General features: G+C 50.7%; 1 protein-coding gene across 1 annotated transcript in view; it reads right to left on the minus strand.

The window, feature by feature from the left end:
* The window catches only part of plekhd1 (pleckstrin homology domain containing, family D (with coiled-coil domains) member 1), a 152,146-nt gene that overhangs the window by 31,679 nt on the left and 96,955 nt on the right, over nt 1–23,512 (minus strand). The window contains exons 4-10 of the mRNA XM_060828282.1: nt 13,332–13,408; nt 12,461–12,552; nt 11,494–11,546; nt 10,287–10,381; nt 2,241–2,334; nt 808–989; nt 227–359 (exon numbers count right to left, since the gene is read on the minus strand). Of these exons, the coding sequence (XP_060684265.1) occupies nt 227–359; nt 808–989; nt 2,241–2,334; nt 10,287–10,381; nt 11,494–11,546; nt 12,461–12,552; nt 13,332–13,408 (726 nt within the window). The remainder of the gene's footprint in view (nt 1–226; nt 360–807; nt 990–2,240; nt 2,335–10,286; nt 10,382–11,493; nt 11,547–12,460; nt 12,553–13,331; nt 13,409–23,512) is intronic.

The following is a 23,512-nucleotide window of genomic DNA, read 5'->3' on the forward strand; positions in this document are numbered from 1 at the left end:
TGGGTGGGTGGGTAGACTGGGTGGGACTGAGGGAGGGTAGACTGGGTGGGACTGAGGGTGGGTAGACTGGGTGGGTGGGTAGACTGGGTGGGTGGTCTCCCAAGTGTTTGCCATTTCAATGCAGCGTCCTGCTGTCAAACCAGCCTGAGAGCCCAGCACTTTCACTCCCCCCCGCCCCAACCCGAATGGCTGGAGCTGACTGAGCCACCCGGCAGCGCACTCTCACCTTCAGCTCGCTCTCCGTCTTCTGCTTCTCCGCTGTCAGCTCTGAGAGGGAGGCCTGCAGCTCCTGGGACTGGGTGGAATAAAACTCGCGCTCCTCCTGCAGGGCACAGGCTCTCTTTTCGTTCTCCTGTAGCCTGCAAGGGAGGGGAAGAGGAAGGCAGGCACATGCATTGATATAGCGCCTTCACGTCGCACCTCAGGGCGTGCCGGAACGCTTGATGGCCAAGGGAGTCCTTGAAGGGAGGTAACAAACCAATGGGCGCTTTGCCGGTTTGGACTTAGAGTGCGGCCAATTCGGTTCCTGAGAGCCAGGGCCTAGTCAGAGCAGCAACAAACATGGGGAGTATTTGTATAGCATCCTTAACGCAGCAAAGCAGCCCTCCCACACCCCCCACATGCTTCAATGGGAGAGAAAATGTGTTGCCCAGACTATTGAGAATGTCTGAGGAAACGGGGCAGGGGGAGGGTTTGAATGGCTGGGGAATTCCTGGGCGTGTTGTGCAAAGTGGGGGGCAGAGAGAGAGAGCCGTCCTCACTTGGAAAAGCCCCAGCGTCGCACTCCCCCCACCCCGTATTCCTCACCTCTCCTCAGCCAGCTGTTTCTCGTCCTGCAGTTTCCTCATCTCCTCCTCGATCTGCTGGAGGATGGTCCTCAGGTTTCCGCTGGACTGATAGAGGTGTTCGTTCTGGCTGCTCAGTTCCTGAGCCTGGTGCTCGCTGTCCTTCAGTCTGTCCAGGGTCCTCTGCTTCTCATGAGACAGCGCCTGGGCCGCGGGGTGGGGGGGGGGGGAAGAAATCAGCAGAGTCGGCAAAGTGAGGAAAGCTCCCTCTTCCCTCTCTCCCCTGCCCCACCTTCCTCCTCTGCCCCCCACCTTCCCTCTCTCCCCCCACACCTTCATTCTCTCCCCCTTCCCCCTCTCCCCCCTTCCCCCTTCCCTGTCTTCCCCCCTTGCCTCTTTCTTCCCCCTTCCCTCTCTCTCCCCTCTCTCTCCCCCCTTCCCTCTCTCTCCCCCTTCCCTCTCTCTCTCGCCCCCCTTCCCTCTCTCTCTCGCCCCCTTCCCTCTCTCTCTCGCCCCCCTTCCCTCTCTCTCTCTCCCCTCCCCTCTCTCTCTCCCCCCTTCCCTCTCTCTCTCTCCCCTTCCCTCTCTCTCTCCCCTTCCCTCTCTCTCTCTCCCCTTCCCTCTCTCTCTCCCCCTCCCTCTCTCCCCCCTTCCCTCTCTCTCCCCCTCCCTCTCTCTCTCCCCTTCCCTCTCCCCCTTCCCTCACTCTCGCCCCTTCCCTCTCTCTCTCTCCCCCTCCCTCTCTCTCTCGCCACTGCCCTCTCTCTCTTGCCCCCTCACTCTCTCTCTCTCTCTCCCCCTCCCTCTCTCTCTCCCCCTCCCTCTCTCCCCCCTTCCCTCTCTCTCCCCTTCCCTCTCTCTCTCCCCTTCCCTCTCCCCCTTCCCTCTTCCCCCCTTCCCTCTCTACCCTCTTTCCTCTTCCCCCTTCACTCTCTCTCCCCTTCCCTCTTCCCCGCTCCCCCTCACCCCCCTCACCCCCTCCCTCTCTCCTCTCTCACCCCTCCCTCTCTCCCCCCTTCCCTCTCTCTCCCCCCCCTCCCCTCTCTCTCCCCCCTTCCCTCTCTCTCCCCCCCTTCCCTCTCTCTCCCCCTCCCTCTCTCTCCCCCCCTTCCCTCTCTCTCCCCCCCTTCCCTCTCTCTCCCCCCCTTCCCTCTCTCTCCCCCCCTTCCCTCTCTCTCCCCCCCTTCCCTCTCTCTCCCCCCCTTCCCTCTCTCTCCCCCTCCCTCTCTCTCCCCCCTTCCCTCTCTCCCCCTCCCTCTCTCTTCCCCCTTCCCTCTCTTCCCCCTTCCCTCTCTTCCCCCTCTCCCCGCTTCCCTCTCCCCCCCACTTCCCTCTATCTCCCCCTTCCCTCTCTTCCCCCCTTCCCCCCACTTTCCCCCCTCCCCCTTTCCCTATCCCCACCCCCCCCGACCCCCTGAAGTGAGACGGTGTGCAGACCCCCTTCCCAAGCCTCACCTCCAGGTTGCTCTGCAGAGACTCTGAGAGATGGTGAAGCTGCTTCTTCTCCTCTTCCACCGCAGTCAGCGAGCTGACCGTCGCCTCCAGCTCCCTGAAACGGGCAACAGCCAAGTCAGCGCCGGGCAGCAAACCCCAGGCCGCCCTCACGCAACCTCCCGCCCCCGAAAGCCTTTGAGAAATCCCGGGCGTGCCTCCTTCCTCCCTGTTGTAGTGCTGCTGGAAAAGCACAGCAGGTCAGGCAGCATCCGAGGGGCAGGAGAATCGACGTTTCAGGCAGGAGCCCTTCTTCAGGTATTCCTGATGCTGCCTGACCTGCTGTGCTTTTCCAGCACCACGCACTCTCGACTCTGATCTCCAGTCCCCCCCTCCTCCCTGTTGTAGCGGGCAGAGTGTCGGTCTCCTTATTTAGCCAAGGGAGGAGGTTCATACCGGGAACGAGTGGGTTATCTCACAGAGGAGGTTTGGTCACACTCGAAGACAGAGGGATGGCTTTTCATTCTGAAGAGAGAGACTAGGGTTGGTGGGAGGGCGGTGGTGAGAGAGGGAGAGTATGAGATTGAGACTGAGAGTGTGTGAGACTGAGACTGAGAGGGGACATGACTGAGGTGTATCTGATTATAAGGGGTGTAGACGATGTAGTGATTGCAATGAGGTCAGCCTCACAGAGTATGGGTTCCCCTGGCTGAGCCTGTTAATCTGGTCCAATCCGGGAGCCCGGGCTGACAGTCAGAGATACTGACAGTTCGTGAGAGAGAGCTGACTCTGAGTGAGGCAGAGCTGAAGGCATGGACCGCTCATGTGTAAGTCAAGGGCGACTTGTTGACAGACACCGGCCTTTCTGGGGTGATTTCAAACAGGAAGAGACCCTCCCCCTTGATGGAGGGATGAATGACCAGGGGCATAGATTTAAGGTAAGGGGGAGATGGGATGGGGGGGGTGTGGGGAGTCCTTTTCACCCAGAGGGTGGGAGCAATCTGGAACCTACTGTCTGTGAGAGCATTAGAAGCAGAAGCCCTCAGGACATCGAAGAAGTATTTAGCGCTCGTGATGTCAAGGCATACAAGGTCATAGGTCAAGTGTTGAAAGTGGGATTAGAATAGATCGGTGGGTGTTTCTGGCTGGCACAGACATGATGGGCTGAAGGACCTTTACACTGTCTTGTAGCTATTTAGGACACAAAGACCCGACTGAAGTGTGGACGATCCTGATTGGTCTTCTTGAGATGGACCTGGGAAAGATCTTTCCTCCTATGGGTCAGCCCAGAACTAGGGAGGGATTGACTTGAAATTTGGGCTCGCCCACAGTGGGATGGAGTTGAAGAGAATGTTTTCATTCAGAAAGTTGTGAGGTGCTCTACCTCAGAAGAGGTGGAGACGGGATCCCTGAATACTTTTTCAGGTAAGGGGAAAGGTTCGTATTGGAGATAGGAAAATTGAATTCAAAGAGATCAGTCGTCATCTTCTTAAATGGTATAGCAGGCTTGAGGGGCAGAGTGGCCTACTCCCACTCCTTATTGGAATGTAATATGGGGAATGGTGACAGCTCATTTCTGCACAGTAAGATCTCACAGTAAGGTAAGTGAAAGCATGATCGGATGAGCTGTGTTTCGGTGGAGGAAAGTAACGTTTCAATCATGGCCAGCAAAATAATCGTAGCTTCGAGATTCATAAACAGGAACATGACTTAACTCAAATCAAATCTTTAATATGGTGAAACACTGACACCAAGTCAAAAAAAGACTAATGAGGACAGGTTTTAGAAAGAAACAGAGAGAGAGAGAGAGAGAGAGAGAGTGTGAGATTGAGACAGAGGGAAAGTGTGTGTGAGAGAGGGGAGAGGGGCACAGAGTGTGTGTGTGTGTGTGTATGTGTATGTGTATGTGTGTGTGTGTGTGTGTGTGTGTGTGTGTGTGACTGAGATTGACACAGAAAAGGGGATAGAGTGTGAGAGAGAAGGAGAGGGATTGTGTGTGAGACAGAGGGAAAAGGGGCGAGAGAGGGAGACTGTGAGAATGTGACAGAGGGAGGGAGTGTGAGAGGGAGACAGAGAGAGTCCGTGAGATTGAGAGCAAGCATGTGAGACAGAGAGAGAGAGAGAGAGCGAGTGATGGGGAAGTGGAGGAGAGAGGGAGAGAGAGACAGAGACATAGAGAAAAAGTGAGACAGAGAGAGAGAGGGAGAGAGAAAATGGAGTAGTTTAGAGAAATAGTTCTGAACTTTAGCGCTCAGTCAGCTGAGAGCACAACTGCCCTGAGAAACGTGAAACGTAGGAGGAAGGAATAGGCCATTCAGCCTTTCACGCCTGCTACACCATTCAATCTGATCAGGGCTGATCATCCAATTCCTGTTCCTGCTCTCTCCCCGTACCCTTTGATCCCTTTAGCCCTAAGAGCGAGACCTAACTCCTTCTTGAAAACATTCAAAGTTTTCGCCTGATCTGCTTTCGATGGCAGAGAACCACACAGACTCACCACTCTCTGGGTGACAAAATCTCAATCCAAAACCGTCTAAGCCTGTATCCTTAAACTGTCACCCTTGGTTCTGAACTCCTAGTCTTCGGGAATATCCTTCCCATTAAAATTGTATAGGTTTCTATGGGATTCCTCCTCATTGCTCTAAACTCCAGTGAATACAGCCCTAACCAATCCAGTATCTTTTCATACATAGTCCTGCCACGCCAGGATAAACACTTGATAGACTCCCTCCATCACCAGGAGAAAGTGAGGACTGCAGATGCTGGAGATCAGAGCTGAAAAATGTGTTGCTGGAAAAGCGCAGCAGGTCAGGCAGCATCCAAGGAGCAGGAGAATCGACGTTTCGGGCATAAGCCCTTCTTCAGAAATGAGGAGGGTGTGCCAAGCAGGCTAATGTAAAAGGTAGGGAGGAGGGACTTGGGGGAGGGGTGTTGGAAATGTGATAGGTAGAAGGAGGTTAAGGTGAGGGTGATAGGCCGGAGTGGGAGTGGGGGCGGAGAGGTCAGGAAGAAGATTGCAGGTTAGGAGGGCGGTGCTGAGTTTGAGGGTTGGGACTGAGACAAGGTGGGGGGAGGGGAAATGAGGAAACTGGAGAAATCTGGGTTCATCCCTTGTAGTTGGAGGGTTCCTAGGTGGAAGATGAGGCGCTCTTCCTCCAGCCGTCATGTGGCCAGGGTCTGACGATGGAGGAGTCCAAGGACCTGCATGTCCTTGGTGCAGTGGGAGGGGGAGTTGAAGTGTTGAGCCACGGGGTGGTTGGGTTGGTTGTTCCGAGTGTCCCAGAGGTGTTCTCTGAAACGTTCTGCAAGTAGGCGGCCTGTCTCCCCAATATAGAGGAGGCCACATCGGGTGCAGCGGATGCAGTAAATGATGTGTGTGGAGGTGTGGCCCCACGCCCAACTCCGCCCCGACTCCCAGCTCCAGCCCCACACCAGATCCTAGGTCCTAGCTCCCAGCCCTGCCGTGTTTTCACCATCCCTCCAGACCTCCCCCTCTCTGAGGATGAAAGATCAGTCCTGGGCAGAGGCCTCACCTTCATTCCCCTACGCTCTCGGATTAACAAGTTCAACACGCAGCAAGATATCGAACAATTCTTCTGCCGCCTTCGCCTCCGCGCCTACTTCTTCAACCAGGAATCTCACCCACCCTCTGATGACCCCTTCTCCCACCTCCAACACACCCCATCCACTTGGACACCCCGCCCTCGATCTCTTCATATCCAACTGCCGCCACGACATTAACCGACTCAACCTCTCCATCCCTCTCACCCACTCCAACCTCTCACCCTCGGAACGTGCAGCCCTCCACTCCCTCCGTTCCAATCCCAACCTCGCCATCAAACCGGCAGACAAGGGAGGCGCGGTAGTAGTTTGGTGCACCGACCTTTACACAGCTGAGGGTAAACGCCAGCTCGCGGACACCTCCTATACTGCCCCCTTGACCATGACCCCACCTCCCACCACCAAACCATCATCTCCCAGACAATCCATAACCTCACCACCTCAGGGGATCTCCCATCCACCGCCTCCAACCTCATAGTCCCACAACCCCGCACCGCCCATTTCTACCTCCTGCCCAAAATCCACAAACCTGACTGCCCTGGCCGGCTCACTGGTCTCAGCCTGCTCCTGCCCCACCGAACTCATCTCCGCATACCTCGACACGGTCCTGTCCCCCTTAGTCCAAGAACTCCCCACCTACGTTCAGGACACCACCCACGCCCTCCACCTCCTCCATGATTTTCACTTCCCTGGTCCCCAATGCCTTATCTTCACCATGGACATCCAGTCCCTGTACACCTCTGTCCCCCATCACGAAGGATTCAAAGCCCTCCGCTTCTTCCTTTCCCGCCGTACCAACCAGCTGCCTTCCAATGACACCCTCCTTTGACTGACTGAACTGGTCCTCACTCTGAACAACTTCTCTTTCCAATCCTCCCACTTCCTCCAAACCAAACGAGTAGCCATGAGCACCCGCATGGGCCCCAGCTATGCCTGTCTCTTCGTCGGATATGTGGAACAGTCCATCTTCCGCTGCTACACTGGCACCAATCCCCACCTTTTCCTCCGCTACATCGATGACTGTATCGGTGCTGCCTCGTGCTCCCACGAGGAGGTTGAACAGTTCATCCACTTTACCAACACCTTCCACCCCAACCTCAAATTCACCTGGACTGTCTCCGACTCCTCCCTCCCCTTCCTAGACCTTTCCATTTCTATCTCAGGTGACCGAATCAACACAGACATTTACTATAAACCGACCGACTCCCACAGCTACCTAGACTACACCTCCTCTCACCCTGCCCCCTTTAAAAACGCCATCCCATTTTCCCAATTCATTTGCCTCCGTCGCATTTGCTCCCAGGAGGACCAGTTACAATACCGAACAACACAGATGGCCTCCTTCTTCAAAGACTGCAATTTCCCCCCAGACGTGATCGATGATGCTCTCCACCGCATCTCCTCCACTTCCCGCTCCTCCGCCCTTGAGCCCCGCCCCCCCCCCAACCGCCACTAGGACAGAACCCCACTGGTCCTCACCTACCACCCCACCAACCTCCGTATACATCGTATCATCCGTCGTCATTTCCGTCACCTCCAAACAGACCCCACCACCAGGGATATATTTCCCTCCCCTCCCCCATCAGCGTTCCGAAAAGACCACTCCCTCCATGACTCCCTCGTCAGGTCCACACCCCCCACCCACCTAACCTCCACTCCCGGTACCTTCCACTGCAACAGCAAGAAATGCAAAACTTGTGCCCACACCTCCCCCCTCACCTCCCTCCAAGGCCCTAAGGGATCCTTCCATATCCGCCACAAATTCACCTGCACCTCCACACACATCATCTATTGCATCCGCTGCACCCGATGTGGCCTCCTCTATATTGAGGAGACAGGCTGCCTACTTGCCGAACATTTCAGAGAACACCTCTGGGACACCAGCACCAACCAACCCAACCACACCGTGGCGGAACACTTCAACTCCCCCTCCCACTCTGCCAAGGACATGCAGGTCCTTGGCCTCCTCCATCGCCAGACCCTGGCCACACGACGCCTGGAGGAAGAGCGCCTCATCTTCCACCTAGGAACCCTCCAGCCACAAGGGATGAATGCAGATTTCTCCAGTTTCCTCATTTCCCCTCCCCCCACCTTGTCTCAGTCCCAACCCTCGGACTCAGCACCACCTTCCTAACCTGCAATCTTCTTCCCGACCTCTCCGCCCCCACCCCCTCTCCAGCCTATCACCCTCAACTTAACCTCCTTCCACCTATCGCATTCCCAACGCCCCTCCCCCAAGTCCCTCCTCCCTACCTTTTACATTAGCCTGCTTGGCACACCCTCCTCATTCCTGAAGAAGGGCTTATGCCCGAAACGTCGATTCTCCTGCTGCTTGGATGCTGCCTGACCTGCTGCGCTTTTACAGCAACACATATTTTCAGCTCCCTCCATCACCAGACCGTCTTCCTCAGATAAGGAGATCAAAACTGCACACACAATACTCCAGAGTGCGGTCTCACCAACAGCCCTATACAATAGCAGCAAGACATCACCTAACCGATGGGCAAAGGGAGTCGGGGGTTAGAGGGAGGCAGAAATTTCACCAAGATGGTGGGAGCTTTCAAAAGGGAGGTATTTGAAAAATATGGGTGAAAACCATGAATTTAGCATCGAACAGAGAGCATTCCAGTCAGTACAGGCCCTCGATTTTGCACCAACCTGTGGAACCAATCTGAAGCCTATCTAACCTGCACTAACCCACACAAGACTTTCTGTCACAAATCTTGTCCCTTTTTTCCCCATAAGCTGTTCCTTGGCTCAAGAAGACACTGTCCTTGATTTTTTTCAGAGGGGTAATAAACCGGGCCGGGCTCTGATCAGTCTGGTTTGATACAGACATGGAAAGGATTTTGAGAGGCCTTTTGTTTATATGTTAACAGATGAGACTTCAGGCCAAAGTGGTCATGTTTTAGAAGTGACCTGTATAAAGAGAGGGGAGTGGTCAACTCTTGAGCTGAGCTGAGCCGTTTAGTTCAGTCTTGAACTGAGGAGTTCAACAAGGAGCTGTGTGGAAACTCTCTCTCTCTGTCTCCTTCTGCCCTTCAACTTCAACCTGTCGGCATTTATATTGGGTTTTAAAGGGAGTTTGCTTATTGGGACTGTTGTGTGTATTCAGAACAGCATGATGAAGTCTAGTTTGGATAGGCTGAGTTCTGTAGGGGTTCTTTATTCTGTTCTTTGTATTTCCTTGCGTAGCTTTGTGAATAAGTTTTTGCCTGTTTTAAAATCTAGTAGTCAACCTAGCTATCTTAATCTGGGTAATTTCCACTGTACACTTACCGAAACAAATTGCAAAGTTATGGTCTGGGGCTGCCTGTTTAAGAATGTTTCAGTGGTCTGGCCTAGCCCATAACAATTCAATTCTTGTCCATGTTTATCCAATGACCATTTAAATGCCCTTAAACTTGGTGAGTCTCCCACTGTTGCAGGCAGGGCATTCCAAGCCCCTACTACTCTCTGAGTAAAGAAACGACCTCTGACATCTATCAGTTTAAAGCAATGACAGAGAGAATGGGTGAAGGCAGGTCTTAATGCTGACTGGAGGTAGGAGGGCACCGGAAGGGCACTAAAGGTCAGAGAGTACAGCTTACTGATTGGTTATCCTTCCAGCTCTCCCCACCCCATCCCAATGGATGCAGCCTCGGGATTGGTCAAAAACGTAGGGTTGCGTTCCCGTGGTCGGGAAGAGGCCAGAGTGTAAAGGGTGAAGCAAAAAGTCCAAATGGGTAGGGAAATGGAGGCTGAGAAGGACCAGGCCCTTCTAACAATACTAGCACTTCTCCCCAACCCTGACCAATCAGAATGAACAGAACAGGGCCATGCTAATATACAGCAAGGCCCAAAGCTGCTCCTGACACCATCCAGGGGCGGACTGACTCCCTGCAGTGGCAACCAAGGGCACAATGAGGGGTCTGGATGGTTTGTCCAGAAAGGGGGAGGAGGGGGGAAACGGAGTGAACACCCACTTGCAGGACTGACCCAGGCCAGAGGCTTGCCCCCTCAATGGGGCCACAGGCTGACACTGGAGAGTTCACAAGCTCGGAGTCCATTCCGAGTGAGTTGTAAGCTGTTCCCTCTCTCCAAGAGGCTCCAAGTCTCTCAGCTATGACAGAGAGGCCTACAAACCTCAAACTGGGGCAACCGCGGGAAATGGTCTGGATTGCCAGGATTGAAAGACGTTCCAGGATAATCCACAGGAGAATGGAAGAAACACCAAGGGTTGATCAGCTAGGTTGGACTGAGGGTCAAGAATTATCCAACAGGTCAGGGAGGATCCATGCCCTTAGCCTGACCCCATCCCCTTCCACCATCTCCTCTTTTGCACCCTTCCTCATATAGCCCTCTCTCTCCCCCTGCCCCATTCCCTGGCACCGAATGCCCACCTCACCCTCAACCCCCTCCCCTACCCTCTCCCTCTACCCTTCCCTCTAGTGATACTGATGCTGCTCCCAGGGCTAACTGACTAACTGTCCATGCCTTCTGCACTCCCTCTTTCCCCCGGCATTTTACCTCTTTATCTGTTCCTGCTCTGATTTCAAGTCCTGGACCATTTCCTCAATCCTGTTCTTTTCCACCTCCAGGACCTGATTCAGCCGTTCCAGCTCCTGCAACGAGATTAAAATGGAGGTAGGTTTGCTCGCTGAGTTGGAAGGTTCGTTTTCAGACGTTTCGTCACCATACGCGGTAACATCATCAGTGAGCCTCCGAATGAACCCTCATCCAGAACCTTAACCTGAGCTATAAATCTTCTCAAAACTCGATGAGATTAAAATGGTGCACCAGCATCAGATCCCCCACAGCACTTCCACCCCATTCCTTTCACCCACCTGCTGAGAAATAGAAAAAATTCCCGTTGCGCAAAAAAAAACTCACCTTCTCCTGCCACACGATTGCCAGAAAATGGACAATTGGCACTGTGTCTGAAACCTGAACTCAAATCAGACCAAGTGAGAGGGTTAGGGAGCTGACTGGGTGATGGCACCACCACTGATCTTGTCATCTCAAGGCTCAGGCTGATGTTTTGGGGACATGGACTTGATGGGCAGGTGGTAAAATGTGAATTATGTTTTTAAAACTCTATTTACTCTGAAAACAGAAGTGGCGAGCGTAACAATTGTCGATTGTTACGTGTGGTCCTGTACGGAAGGAAATCTGCTGTTGTTACCTGGTGCGGCCTACACATTACAGCAATGTGGTCAACTCCTAACCACCTAATGGGCTATAAATCGCCAGCTCAGCCAGCAATGCCCAGGTCCTGCGAACAAATAAAAATAAATCACTGTGGAGACAAAACACATTTTGATGAAGCCTCGCCCTCTTGCACTCATCAGGACAATTCACAAGAATGCCAATTCAAGGAGAAACAAACAACCCTTTGGGGACAGTGCAGATTGGTTGGCAGGTGGCCTGTAGCCATGGGGAATGCATCCGCAAGATGCTGATTTTCAGTTAACAGCAGGCTCTGCTGAATTCAGAGACAAAATGTCTGGCTTGGGAATTTAAATTACCCTTACATCTTTTCTCAGCAATGCTCAAGTTCTGCGCTATTAAATGACTATTCGAAAAGATGTAAGAGAAGTAAAGGCAGAGAGGTAAAGAAAAGGAGAGTAACAACGGTGAAAGAGGGGCTGAATATTGGCATCGCCAAGGGGTCAATATTTGAGTTGACGGTTATACGGGCCCCTTTGGGCAACTCCGCCATCTTAGCTACACTTACCGCCTTCTGTTCTCTCTGCAGACAAAGTTCTTCCGTCTCCTCCATCAATTTGTCTGGGAAAAACAAATCCGAGTTCCACATTACAACTCATTAAATAATTAGTATCCATTATCCGGAAAGCCAACCCATTAGCTGCACACTCCCATCAACAGAGTCTCGGCTAGCATTTTTATAGAGTAAGCGAGACTCCGGGGAATTCCGAATGTGGCGGGCAGGACCACATTCTGGGATTTCTGCTCCCATTCCCGGGCTTCCCGATTTGTTTGACAGCATGGGGAAAGTGCGGGACAGGCTGTGAGGCCTGTATTGCTGATTCGGCTGACCCTACAGTGAGATTAGACACCTTGTAGCTCCTGCAGGGTTCTTGGAATGAGGCAGGTTGCTCACTGTCCCTCAGATTCATTGCCTGAATACAGCAAGCATTCCAAAGGTGGAAAATGGCCCGGAACAGAATCTCTGTCGACCAGCATGAACACGATGGGCCAAGTGGCTAGTTTCTGTGCTGTCAACGTCAAACTGCAAAAGCCAACCCATGCCCCACCAGCCTATTCTCGATCATCAGTAAACTGGGGGGGGACAGAGTGGCTCAGTGGTTAGCACAGCTGCCTCACAACGCCAGGGACCCGGGTTCGATCCCAGCCTCAGGCGGCTGTCTGTGTGGAGTTTGCACATTCTCCCCCATGTCTGGGTGGGTTTCCTCCGGGTGCTCCGGTTTCCTCCCACTGTCACAAGATGTGCAGGTTAGGGTGAATTGGCCATGCTTAGTTGCTTATAGTGTTCAAGGATGTATAAGTTAGATGTAATAGTCAGGGGTAAATATAGAGTAGGGGAATGGGTCTGGGTGGGTTACTCTTCGGAGGGTCAGTGTAGACTTGTTGGACTGAAGGGCCTGTTTCCACACTGTAGGGATTCTCTAATTCCATGACCCGCAAGGCCATCGCAGCTGGGGTCCTGGCTGAGAGCTGACCTAAGTACTCCTGCTTCTCCTTGGCCAGTTGTAGGCCTTGGGCCTCCAGGCTGCCGATCATCGCCTCCCCGAGCTGGGCATTCTGCCAGGTTCTGTGGACAGAGACACACACAGAGAGAGAGAGGAAAGGTCAGTACAACAGCATGGACTGAAGGCAATGGCCTCTCAGTACTATCACAGCAGTGCAAATCGAGGGGCCCAGGGAACGCTGTGCTGTGTAAAACTGGAATTCAAATCCAGAACGGAGTATCGAATTGTGGGGGAAGAGGCCATACAGCTTCAAAGGGAGGAATTTCACAGACGTAGGGAAAACTCCTCGCAGACAGTCACCCGAGGCTGGAATCGAACCCGGGTCCCTGGTGCTGTGAGACTGCAGTGCTAACCACTGAGCCACCGTGCTGCCCGTTCCGGCCTACTCCAGGGCCACGGCATCGTGACTGAATGTTAATTGCCATCCCGTTAGGGGTGGGCAGCAAAAGCTGGGCCTAGCCAGAGATGCCCACAACCCGTGGGTCAAATAATCTAAAACTAAAACCGTCGGTTCACTGAGAATCGAACGATCCTTCAGTGCGACTGGCCACTCTCCAAAACACTCAGACTGAGACCTCTCCATGGCCAGTCTAACTGCTGCAATAGATGGAATACAGTGCCGACACTCCGGGAGGTGGGACAGAGGTTGATGCTGTCAGTGTGGTGTACCACAGCCTGTTGTGTTTCTGCCTGCAATGAGGAACACGGGTAGTCAGAGTGAGGCCACAATCACCCCATATCCCAGCACTCTGGCCTTCCTGTCCCTTTTTGTGGCGGGCCTGTCTGGATGTGATAACCGCCCCCCCGACCCGGTTTGCAGCGAGCGGTCTGTGGTACTTACACCTTCCCAGATTCCTGCAGCATCTCGAGCCAGTGCTGCTGGTCAAACTCTGTCTCGGCTGCAAGCAGTATGTTCCCCTGAAGAGAAAGTGCAGAGAGTTCACGTTAACCCTTCCTCTCATCACCGGGGGATAGGGGTGGGGGAGGCTGAAATCCCGGTGACTCCTTACGTTGGAGACGCACGCACCAGTGGGTGATCAGATCATGGAGTCACAGAATTGCTAACGGTGTGGAACAATACCATTCAGCCCACTGTATCTGTGCTAGCTCTCAGAGCATTTTAGCTGAAGAGCCATTCTGGTGCTTCTTGCATCATAACCCTGCATCACGTTTCGATTTAAATAATCATCTGATACCCCTCTTGAATGCCACAACTGAACCTGCCTCCACCACACTGCATAACTCACAATATGATCCATCTGCCAAGTTTTTCTTCAAGCTGTCCCTACCCCACTGCAGACTGTTTACATCAATCTCACCATTTGACTTCCCACCTATTTCTGTGTCATCCACAAACATAGCTACAGCACATTCACTTTCCTTAGACAAGTCATGAATACATGTTGCAAATAATCGTGGTGTGCACCTCACATACTCACTGGGTGAGAAAGGTTTCTTCCTCATCTTGCATTTGCTTCTTCCGCACAGCACGTCAATTCTGCACCCTCCGTTTCTCAACTGATTATTGAGTCGGAACAGTTTCTTCCTACGCCCTCTACCCAGATTGGGAAAAACTCAATCAAATCTCCTCTTAACCTTTCCCTCTCCATGGAAATCCAGACTTCGTTGCGACAATCTCTCCTCACGCCTGCATTCTCGAGGGTAGTGAAATGTATCAAGGGGAAAGTGTTTGGAAGGGCTAGAGGTCAGGATTCTGATCTAAGGAACAACAGGAAGTTGAATTGAGAGACGTTCCCATGACTGGTTATGGAGTAGAGAGATTACGGGAGCTAGACCTGGGCTGACCCTCTTCCTGAGCAAAACAAACCACACACCAATCAGGCCTAGTCCTGCTTCTCTCTCCACTGACGGTGTGGCTTCTCCAGCACTTTCTGTTTTTAAACGAGTCATTGATATATGTTGCAAATAATTGTGTACTCGGCACTGCTCCCTGTGGAACTCCACAGATTGCCATCCTGGAAATACCCCCCTTTTCCAAACTCTCTCCTTTCTATGAGTTAGCTAATCCCGTATCCATGCTAATATGCTACCTCCTACACAATGGGCTCTTATGTTATTAAGGAGCTAATGTGTGCTATCTTATAAACCAACTATGAATCTAGATATATTATATCGACTGGTTCCCCCCTTATATGTTCTCCTCAAGTAATGTGTTTCTGAGGCCCATTTCTCCTTCAGGAAGCCATGCTGACTCTACACCAGTTGCAGTCGGCAGTGCCCTGGAAGAGCACCCAATATCACAGTCAAAGGTCAATGATTTTGTCCAAAGCATGTCTTCACTTTAACAAGTAACTTAACCTTTTAGCTGTGTGTGTGTGTATGTGTGTGTGTATGTGTGTGTGTGTGTGTGGAAATTGATGCCACTCGCAAACATCTGGCCTCCTCAGAGAGAGACAATTAGTTATGTGCACATTGTCAGGATGACTACGCGACAGTAAGGTGAGGAGACCATAAAGTGTACAGGTATTGTGATTCATCTGTGCTGTATCGTTCTAATCCAGCCAACTGAGCTAACTCGTCCCCATGGTTTCTACATGATACAGATACATGTCAGACAGCACAGAAACAGAGCCTGTGGGTCCAACGTATCCATGCTGACCAGGTTTCCGAAACTGAACTAGTCCCATTCGCCTGCATTTGTCACAAAACCCTCCAAACCCTTCCTACTCATATAGCCATCCAGATGCCTTTTAAATGTTGTAATTGTACCCACTTCCACTACCCCCTCTGACAGCTCATCCCATACACGCACCACCCTCTGTGTGAAAAAGGTTGCCCCTCAGGTCCCTGTTAAATCCTTCCCCTCTCACCTTAAACCTACGCCCTCTACTTTTGGACACCCTTACCCGGGGGAAAAGCTATTCATGTAATCTATGCCCCTCGTGATTTTAACAACATTAATAAGGTCACCCCCTCAACCTCTTATGTGCCAGGAAAACATTCCCAGCCTCTCCATAGAATTTAAATCCTCCAGTCTCGGTAACATCCTCGGAAATCTTTTCTGCACCCTCTCTGGTTTAATAACAGAGATGTGTTAGTCTGGGGTGAATATAGGGTAGGGGAATGGATCTAGGTGGGTTACTCTTCAGAGGGTCGGCGTGGACTTGTTGGGCCGAAGGGCCTGTTTCCACAATGTAGGGATCTTAATTCTAATTCGAATTGAACACAGTCCTCCAAATGTGGCCTCACCAATATCTTGTATAGTCATCACATGATGTCTCAACTCCTGTACTCAACGCTCTGACTAATGAAGGCAAGCGTGCCTAACACCTTCTTCACTATCCTGTCTGCCCGTGATGCCACTTCCAAGGAACCGTGTAGCTGCACCTCTAGGTCTCTTTGTGCGACAACACTCCCCAGAGCCCTATCATTAACTGTTTGAGTCCTGCCCTGGTTCCTCTCACAAAGTACAACACCTCACGTTTATCTAATGGCTGTGACTCCTCTTTCGAAGTACCAACATCGGAAGTGAAGGACTTTCTGACGTTTTGCGACTGGACGACACGGTGCCATTCAGCCACTTTCTGAGATTGGCTGTGGCAGCCTTCCAGAAGCTTCCGTGAGGACAGTGCCCCTTTCTGGAGCTGGACGCCTCATGGAGCCAGGGAGCGGGTTCAGGAGAGCAGGCCGCATTGGCGGAGGTAAAACGCGGAGACAATATTTAAGAAAGGACACATAGGGAGTAATGGGGAGGGAAAAGGGCATGTGGAGTTAGTGAATATTGAGGGAACTTGACTGAGAGGAATCAGCCAACACCATCAGCGAGATAGTAAAATATTTGTTTTCCATTCAATGAACCATGATCGATTCGACTGCACTCTGGGTAATTAGATTCCATCAATTATGGGTCCATAACATTATTGATGTTTTATTCATGTAAATTTACCTTTTCTGGTTTGAAGGACTGTATTGATTCATTCCAAACATTTAATTCATTTACTGCATTCATTTTACTGAACTTATAATTTGTTTTGATTCCGTTGAGTTGGCCCTGATACTGTGGAACTGAGCAGAAACTGTGAGATGAGATAGCAGTGACTTAATGTAGCAACTTGTAACCTCATTCACACAGAGGGTGGTACGTGTGTGGAATGAGCTGCCAGAGGAAGTGGTGGAGGCTGGTACAATTGCAACATTTAAAAGGCATTTAGATGGGTATATGAATAGGAAGGGTTTGGAGGGATATGGGCCGGGTGCTGGCAGGTGGGACTAGATTGGGTTGGGATATCTGGTCGGCATGGACGGCTTGGACTGAAGGGTCTGTTTCCGTGCTGTACGTCTTTATGACTCAGCCACTGAGTTGTAGAGGTATTCAATCACAGAGCCATTCAGCGCAGAAACAGACCCTTTGTCCATGCCAACCTGATTTCCCAAACTGAATTAGTTCCATTTGCCTGTGTCTGGCCCATCTCCCTCATTCCTGATGAAGGGTTTATGCTCGAAATATCCATTCTCCAGTTCCTCGGATGCTGCCTGACTTGCTGTGCTTTTCCAGCGCCACACTCTCGACCCATATCCCTCTGAACCCTTCCTATCCATGTATCTGTCCATACCCTTTAAATGCTGTAATTGTACCAGCCTCTACCATTCCCTCTGGCAGCTCATTCCACACACATACCACCCTCTGCGTGGAAAAGCTGCCCCTTAGGTCTCTTTTATAGCTTTCCCCTCTCACCCTAAACCTATGCCCTCTAGTTCTGGACTCCCCCACCCCAGGGAAAAGACCTCGGCTATTCACCCTATCCATGCCCCTCATGGTTTTACAAACCTCAGTAAGGTCACCCCTCAACCCCTGATGCTGCGGGGAGAAAAGTCCGAGCCTATCCAGCCTCTCCTTAAAACTGAAACCCTCCAATCCCAGCAAAACCATGGTCAATCTTTCCTGAACCACCCCCCCCCCCCCCCCCCCATCCCCCTACCCCCGCCCCCGTACAGTTTACTAATAGCAGAGCAACCAGTACAGTTCAGCAAAGCTAAAGAGAAGAGAGAGGAGCAGAAGGAGGCCAAGTCCATGGGAGCAAAGCTAGTCTTACGGTAATGGTGTTGTAAAACTACTCTTGATTGCTAAGACCATAATATATAGCAGCACGAATAGGCCATTCAGTCCATCAAGTCTACTCCGCCATTCCATGAAATCATGGCTGATCTGATCATCCTTAACTCCATGTTGTGCCCGTTCCATATAACCCTTGATTCCCTTACCGATTACACATCTGTCCCTCAGCCTTCAGTATACTGAACGGGCCAGTCTCGGTAGCCCTCTGAGGTTAAAAACTCCACAGATCCCTCACCATCTGAGAGGACAAATTCCTCCTCCTCTCTGCCTTCAATGGGCGACCCGTCATCCTGAGATGAGGCTGTCTGCTCCAAGATTCTCCCACAAGGGGAAACAACTTTTCTGCATCTCCCCATTCGAGTAAATTTCAATAAAGTTGCCTCTCATTCTGTGAAACTCCAGGCCCAAACAACTCACCCTCTCCTCATAAGACAGTCCCTCCATAGCTGGGATCAGCCAAATGAACATTCTCAAAAGTTAGTCTATCATTCCTTAGATAAGGGACGCAAAACAGTTCACAGTATTCCAACTCTTGTCTGAAGAGTGCCTTGTCTAGGTTCAGCGAAAGCTCCCTACTTTGATATTCCATTCCCTTTGAAATAAAGGCCAACATTCCATTTGCCTTCCCTATCACTCGCTGGAATATGGATGTTAGTTTTTTTGTGTTTCATGGATGAAGACTCCAAGGAGACAGCCTGAGTTGCAGGCTACTAGACTAGACAGGATTGAGGTTTGCAAGGAGGAGGTGTTAGCAATTCTGGCAAGTGTGAAAATAGATAAGTCCCCTGGGTCGGATGCAATTTACCCTCGGATTCTCTGAGAAGCCAGGGAGGAGATTGCAGAGCTTTTAGTTTTGATCTTATGTCATCATTGTCTACAGGAATACTGTCAGAAGACTGGAGGATAGCAAATGTTGTCCCCTTGTTCAAGAAGGGGAGTAGAGACAACCCTGATAACTATAGACCAGTGAGCCTTACTTTGGTTCTGGGTAAAGTGTTGGAAAGGTTGTAAGAAATAGGATTTATTATAATCTAGAGAGGAATATTTTGATTAGGGATACTCAACACGGTTTTGTGAAGGGTAGGTCTTGCCTCACAAACCTTATTGAGTTCTTTGAGATGGTGACCAAACAGGTAGATGAGGGTAAAGCAGTTGATGTGGTGTGTATGGATTTCAGTAAGGTGTTTGACAAGGTTCCCCACAGTAGGCTATTGCAGAAAATACGGAGGCATGGAATTGGGGGTGATTTCGCAGTTTGAATCAGAAATTGGCTAGCTGAAAAAAGACAGAAGGTGGTGGTTGATGGGAAATGTTCATCCTGAAGTTCAGTTACTAGTAGTGTACCGCAAGGATCTATTTTGGGGCCACTGCTATTTGTCATTTTTATAAATGATCTGGATGAGGGCGGAGAAGGATGGGTTTGTAAATTTGCAGGTAAAACTAAGGTCGGTAGAGTTGTGGATAGTGCTGAAGGATGTTGCAGGTTACAGAGGGACATAGATAAGCTGCAGAGCTGTGCTGAGAGATGGCAAATGGAGTTTAATGCAGAAAAGTGTGAGGTGATTTACTTTGGAAGGAGTAACAGGAATGCAGAGTACTGGGCTAATGGTGAGATTCTTGGCAGTGTGGATGAACAGAGAGATCTCAGTGTCCATGTGCATAGATCCCTGAGAGTTGCCACCCAGGTTAACAGGGTTAAGAAGACATACAGTGTGTTAGCGTTTATTGATAGAGGGATTGCGTTTCGGAGCCATGAGGTGATGCTGCAGTTGTACAAAACTCTGGTGTGGCCGCACTTGGAATATTGTGTACAGTTCTGGTCACCGCACTATAGGAAGGATTTGGAAGCATTGGAAAGGGTTCAGAGAAGATTTACGAGGATATTGCCTGGTATGGAGAGAAGGTCTAATGAGGAAAGGGTGAGGGCCTTGAGGCTGTTTTCGTTAGAGAGAAGAAGGTTGAGAGGTGACTTAATTGAGACATATAAGATAATCCGAGGGTTAGATAGAGTGGACAGTGAGAGCCTTTTTACTCGGATGGTGGTGGCTAGCACAAGGGGACATAGCTTTTAAGTTGAGGGGGAATAGATATGGGACAGATGTCAGAGGTAGTTTCTTTACTCAGAGAGCAGTAAGAGCGTGGAACATACACTCGCCAACTTTAAGGGCATTTAAATGGTCATTGGATGAACATATGGATGAAAATGGAATAGTGTAGGTTAGCTGGGTTTCAGATTGATTTCACAGGTCGGTGCAACATCGAGGGCCGCAGGGCCTGTACTGCACTGTAATGTTCTGTGTTCTGTATGTTTTTCTGTTCTGTTATTGTTAAAACCCATCTGATTCACTAACGTCCCCTCGGGAAGGAAATCTGCCATCCTTACCTCCTCTGGCCTACCTGTGACAGCAATGAGGTTGGCTCTTCACTTCCCTCTGGGCAATTAGGAATGTGCAATAAATGCTGGTTTTGCCAGGGATTATTCCAGCCAATACAGGATGAAAGATGAGTTGGGAGCTTAAAGTGGAGGAACCAGTGACCAGAATTTGATAGAACTCGCCCTGCAGTTTGAAGGGGGAGAACTTTGCATCAGATGTAATGGTGTTACAACATAACTATAAAGGCACGAGGCAGGAGCAGGTCACAGGTGATTGGAAGGGGAAGCTGCTGAAAATGAGTTGCTGGAAAAGCGCAGCAGGTCAGGCAGCATCCAAGGAGCAGGAAATTCGACGTTTCGGGCATAAGCCCTTCATCAGGAATGAGGAAAGTGTGTCCAGCAGGATTGGAAGGGGAAGCCTAGTTGGGAAGACAGAGGAGGAGCAATGGCAGGAGTTACTGGGGGTGGGGGGGGGTCATTCGGGAGGTAAAGCAGAGATTCATCCTAAGCAAGAAGACACCTACTAAGGGGAGAATGAGGCAACTACGGCCGACGAGGGAAGAGAGAGGAGTGGCCTTAAAACAAAAGCATACAATGTGGTGAAGCCAGAGAGACTGGGAAGTCTTGAAAAAGTCTATAGAGAATATGTTTAAAAAGTAATGGGGGGGGGGGGCGGGAGAAGACGATGAAAGGTCAGAGTAAGCTAGGTAGGAATTTAAAAGAAGTTTGCAAGAGTTTTTTTTGTTTCGGGACGTGAAAAGTAAGGGAGAGGCAAGAGGGATCGCTGGGAAATGAGGCTGGAGAAAAAGTAATGGGGAACAAAGAAATTACAGACCAACTGAACAGGCACTTTGCATCAGTTTTCATGGTGGACGACAACAACAGCGTACCAGAATGTGGGGACCAGAGGTGAGTACAGTGGCCATCACTAAGGACAAGGTGCTGGGGAAGCTGAAAGATCTGAAGGTGGATTTATCACCCAGGCCAGATGGAAGCTACTCCCCAGGACTCTGAAGGAGACAGTAAAGCCATTGTCGGTGATCTTTCAGGAGTCACTGGAGTCAGGGAGAGTCCCAGAGGACTGGAAACACTCCTTTTTAAGTGAGGCAGAAGACAGGAAACTATAGGCCCGTTAGCCTATCTCAGTTGTGGGTAGGATTTTAGAGTCCATTTTTAAGGATGAGATTGTGGAAGTGCGCTGAGTCAGGGCTGAGTCAGTCCGGCTTCATCAAGGGGAGGTCACGCCTGATAAATCTGTTAGAATGCTTTGAGGAGCTAAGTTAGACAAAGGAGAGCCAGTGAATATGATCTATCTGGATTTGCAGAAGGCCTTTGACAAGGTGCCGCACAGGACGCTGCTAAAGAAGGTAAGATCCCATGGTGTTAGGGGCAAGCGACTGACACGGTTAGAAGATTAGCTGACTGTCAGAAGGCAGAGAGTGGGAGAAAGAGATTTTTTTCAGGGGTGGCAGCCAGTGACTCGTGGGGTTCTGCAGGGGTCAGTGTTGGGACCACAACTATTCACATGATACATTAACAAGCTGGACGAAGGAACTGACGGCATTGTTGCTAAGTTTGCAGATGACACAAAGACAGGTGGAGGGACAGGTCATGTTGAGGAAGTGGGGAGGCTGCAGAAGGACTTGGACAGGCTGAGGGAGTGGGCAAGTGGAGTACAGTGTAGGCAAGCGTGAGGTAACTCTCTTTGTTAGGAAGAATAGAGACGGAGACTGTTTTCTAAATGGGGAAAGGCTTCGGAAATCTGAAGCACAAAGGGACTTCAGAGTCCTCATTCAGGATGGTCTTAAGGTTAACATGCAGGTACAATTGGTAGTTAGGAAGCAAATGCAATGGCAGCATTCATTATAAGAGAGCTAAAATACAACAGCAGAGATGTACGACTGAAAATGTATGAGGCACTGGTCAGACTGCATTTTATCATAGAATCCCTTCAGTATGGAAACAGGCCATTTGACCCAACAAGAGCACACCCAACCTCTGAACAGTAACCCACCCAGACCCTTTCCCCTACCCTATTACTCTACATTTCCCCTGTACTAAACTACACATCCCTGAATACTATTGGCAATTTAGCAATTCCCCCTAACCTGCACACCTTTGGATTGTGGGAGGAAACCGGAGCACCCAGAGGAAACTCACACAGACACGGGGAGAATGTGCAAATTCCACACAGACAGTTGTCCGAGGCTGGAATCGAACTCGGATCCCTGGCGCTGTGAGGCAGCAGTGCTAACCACTGAGCCACTGTGCCACCCTAATTTGGAATATTGGGAGTAGTTTATAGCCCCATATCTAAGGCCAGATGTGCTGGCCTTGGACAGGGTCCAGCGGAGGCTTCCAAGAATGATACCAGAGTTGAAAGGCTTCTTGTATCACAAGTGGTTGACTTTATGTCTATCCTTGATGGAGAAGAATGAGGGGGATCTGATTGACATTTAGAGAATACTGAGGTGCCTCGATAGGTTGGATGTGGAGAAGATGTTTTCACCAGTAGGAGAGCCTAGGACCCAAAGAGTGAAGGGACAACCCTTTGGAACAGTGAGGAGGAGGCGTTTCTCCAGCCAAAGGGTGGGGAATGGTGGAACTCATTGACACAGAGCGCTATGGAGGGCCCAGCCATTGACTGTATTTAAGACAGCGACAGATAGGGTCTTGATGAGTAAGGGGGATCAAGAATTTGTGGGCAAAGGCAGGGGAATGGGGTTGAGAAACATCCACCACGATCAAATGGCGGAGCAGACATGATGGGCTGAATGGCCTGATTCTGCTTGTGGCCTAATGAAAGGGGGACAAAGTGAATCTGATCAGTGAAGAGAGACACAGGAAGAAGTTTGCAATGTCTTAACACAGGGGGAAAAGACAGATTTCCTGATCCAGCAGTTCCCAAAGCCACTTAATAAAAGAGAGATAGTCTGCTTTGTGCAGCGAGTCAAAGGGCAAAGGCGAGTGATTAGGCATAGCAGAGACACGGAGCTGGGAATGCACGAGGATGGAGCTGGGCTGGGACTGGAATAACTGGCACTGCTCCGGTTCAACAGTCTGTCTAATGGCATCAGGATCTTCAACGAGCCAACACTGTTAAAACGCAGAAGGAACTGGACTCTTACCAAGCTATTGTGAAGACATTGTGACGCAACTCAGCATGGCCTGATATTTCTCCCACATCAACTTACCTGAAAGCCCTCACCCATTCCTTTATTACCTCTTCACTGAACTTTTCCAAACTTCCTCCATCTGGCATCCGACGTTCCCAGCCTCAGTCAGCCTGAGGTCGTCCAAACCTCGCCCTGGCTGATCCTTTCTCCTGACAAGTCCTGCTCAGCTCCAGACTCTGTCAGCCCCAGTTAGGCAAAGTCTCGCTTTTAAAACTCTGGTCCCCGTTATTCAAATCCCTCCAAGCTTCATGGTTTGGATGTTAATATCGGGGGAATGGTTCGTAAGTTCGCAGATGACATCAAAATTGGAGGTGTAGTGGACAGCGAAGAAGGTTAGAGCTTAAAAATGTGTTGCTGGAAAAGCGCAGCAGGTCAGGCAGCATCAAAGGAGCAGG

Source organism: Hemiscyllium ocellatum, chromosome 8 (genome assembly GCF_020745735.1).
Source record: "Hemiscyllium ocellatum isolate sHemOce1 chromosome 8, sHemOce1.pat.X.cur, whole genome shotgun sequence".
Classification (NCBI taxonomy): Eukaryota; Metazoa; Chordata; class Chondrichthyes; order Orectolobiformes; family Hemiscylliidae; genus Hemiscyllium; species Hemiscyllium ocellatum.